Raw genomic sequence first — 3,105 nt, 5'->3', positions numbered from 1 at the left:
TCACTCTATCTATCGCCCTCCCTCGCTCTATTGCCCTCCCTCGCTCTATTGCCCTCCCTCTATCTATCGCCCTCCCTCTATCTATCACCCTCACTCTATCTATCGCATCACCACAGCATCACTCAGCACCACCACAACATCACTATGCGCTACCACAGCATCACTGAACGGCACAGCATCACTCGTCGCCACCACAACATCACTCAGCGCCACCACAGCATCAATCTGCAACAATTCAACAACAATTGGTTCAAATATGCTCTCTCAATGTTTCAAGCTTTATTACAAATGTCACAAAAAGATGTTAATATTTCACTTATACATCTAAGTCACGTAAATACAAAACATATTGCAGTACAAATGCTATAGGTGTCACATTTGCGAAAGTTAAAACTATTGGCATTGTCAATGACAAAGCTATTAATTTCGCTATTTTCAAAAACCAACACATTAATAAAAAAATTATCATTAACAATACCAATAGCTCAAACTTTCCTAATGCGAGACCTGTTGCATTGCAAATGCTTGTTGATATTATTTGTATGTCTAAATTGCTTAATGCAATTAATGCTCCCGTGAGAAAGTGTCACTCATAGTCGTTAAAATGTCACTCACAATTACATTGAAATTGTGAAAATGTCACAGCAACCTGAAACCTTGGCAGCTATGACCGAGTCGCAACTAAGGCTGGAGGTGCAAGAAAACTCGCCTCTTCATATGTCAAATCTTCCACCCCTAAAACACGATTTCAGGTCGACGTAACTGGGCCCACGTGCATTGAAAATAAAAATCCCCTTAATGCGGGCGGGCGGGCGACTAGAGTCAATGGCCCCACGCGCAACCTCTTGGTCCCGTCCCAACACCACGCTACGTAAACCGAAAGTGCAACTAGACTCCTGACGTTGGTGGAGCACGCAGTTCAATTTTGGAGTAGACCGCGGCACTAAGGTGCCGCCCTCTTAGGAAGGCACGCTGCGTGTGCGCGGGAGCTCCGCAGAGAGGGAGGAGCGAGAGACAGAGGCACGCCCACACCTAGCTGACAAAGGAGAAACGAAACTGAACTTTCAACTTTCCCAGCCCATTACTGCACTATGGCGGCGGCCCGGTCTGTCAAGTTGGAGGACGAAGCCACTTGCGCAATTTGTTTGGAATATTTTAAGAATCCGGTAATCATAGACTGCGGGCATAACTTCTGCCAGGCCTGCATCCTAAAATGTTGGCAGGAGATAAACACAAACTTCGCCTGTCCCCAGTGCAGGGCCATCTTTCCAGAAAGAAATTTTCGGCCTAACAGGCAGCTGGGAAACCTCGTGGAAATGGTAAAACTTCACCTCCCGTCCATGAAGCCGCAGGAGAGCGTGTGCGAGAAACACCAGCAGCGGCTGCAGCTCTTCTGTGAGGATGACCAGGAGCCCATCTGTGTGGTGTGTGACCGGTCCAGGGACCACCGGGCTCACACCGTCATTCCTGTAGAGGAGGCTGCCCAAGAGTACAAGGTATGTGTGAGGCAGGCGTGCAACGCCCACAGGGCTCAAAGGACTTCATTATTATTTAAGTTTATTAAATGGTGAGTGTTATTGCTTTTCACAGATGCCATCTCTTACTCTTCTATTTGCAGCCATAAAATGAAAACCGCGAGTCTACATGAATTTCCAAAAGTAACCAAACGGCCTGATTATTCTTTATTATGGCCCCACATATGTTTCTAGTACTATTGTGGTAGAAAAGTGCAGGCTTGGCTAGTGGATTCTTCAAGTGGTGAGGCAAAAAAATTGAGCTTCAAGTTGAAAGGGCAGGCAAGCACAACCAGCAAGTCCAAGTGAAAGAGTAGTGTTCAGGGGTGGCAAGAACTCTTTAAAAAAAAATAGGTTTATATGATACCTTTTATAGTACACATGATTTCAAGAAAATTTGCTGCAAAATTTTGAAAAAATTAGTTCAAATGGTGCATATAACATCACACATTTTAAAGAAGGCAAAATATACCACTGTCATAATACCAATTTACTTGGTTTGCAGAATGCAGTATTTTTGTGTGTCATTATAGAGCTAGTTGAACTTCACCAGCCATCTCGCTCAACACCACTGGGCCACAAAACTTATATTTTTTTGTTGCATTTTAATATACAGCAGATTTAGCCCAGGGAGATTGAGTGCTTTACTTGAGCAACAGACTACATCACACAAGGTCAGATTTATGTTGTTTGGGCACTGGGAGATTAAATGATTTGCCCAGAATTAAAGGATGTGGGCTGATGCCAGGACTAGCACCTGGTTCCCCAGATCCTAAGTCAGCAACTCTGGCCGTTAAACCACATTTCCTCATGTGACGCCTTGCTGCATACAAAGCTCCATCCATGTGTAGTAGAGTACTTCCAGATCATGCCAGATTTCTGGTCAGCATAAGGCTCCTGCTCTTTTTTTGGTCGGTACAGGACTATAATCAGTGCTTAATTTGTAAAATATGAAGTGCAGGTGCTCAAATTTTTAGGAGGCCCACCTACTTCCCTCGGCTCCACCCACTTCCACTAGTGGGTCCTCCTGGAAGTAAGTGAGGTCAGATTCATGAAGCGCCGGGACTGCTTTGAGGCGTGCACAGGAAGTTACACAGTCCTGTAATCCTGCTGCATACAGTCAGCATAGCTGCCAAGGTTTCAGATTGCCATGTGTGAGATTTTCATAATTTCCGTGTAATTATGAGTGACATTCAATGACTATGATTGATACTTTCTCCCGAGCAAAATCAAGCAATGAAGACGATAGTTACATATAAAAATCTGAAATTACACCCATATGAGCAACGAGAAACTAAGATCTTAAAACTGCTGCTGAAAAGAAAGAGGCATGTAGCATATCGGACATGTAACTATGTGCACATTTGTTTGCATCAAAGTAAAAACCCATAGAATTTCAAAAACGTACACTAGAATGCAAAACAACTTAAACCAGCATGCATGCACTCCCTGGGAACTGTCATCATCTCAGCCAACGCAGCAGCTGACACCCACAGAACATACTGTCTCACCCTACGAGAGCAGTGTCCCCCCCGGGTGGGATTATGCAGCAGGCAGTTCCTCGGTCACAACACCTGCTGTCCTGCGGTAG

The 3,105-nt window shown here is 44.7% G+C and overlaps 1 protein-coding gene across 1 annotated transcript; it reads left to right on the top strand.

Annotated features, from left to right (window-relative positions):
• The first annotated feature begins 1,091 nt into the window (after positions 1 to 1,091).
• Positions 1,092 to 1,624, top strand: LOC147717621 (zinc finger protein RFP-like). Its single transcript, XM_086919869.1, has 2 exons — positions 1,092 to 1,496; positions 1,619 to 1,624. Exons 1-2 carry the CDS (start codon positions 1,092 to 1,094, stop codon positions 1,622 to 1,624), a joined length of 411 nt encoding a protein of 136 aa, XP_086775995.1.
• Positions 1,625 to 3,105: the final 1,481 nt, after the last annotated feature.

Source organism: Lissotriton vulgaris, chromosome 5, assembly GCF_964263255.1.
Source record: "Lissotriton vulgaris chromosome 5, aLisVul1.2, whole genome shotgun sequence".
Lineage (NCBI taxonomy): Eukaryota > Metazoa > Chordata > Amphibia > Caudata > Salamandridae > Lissotriton > Lissotriton vulgaris.
The sequence above is the reverse complement of the archived record's forward strand: the minus strand, read 5'-3'. Positions and strand labels throughout refer to the sequence as shown.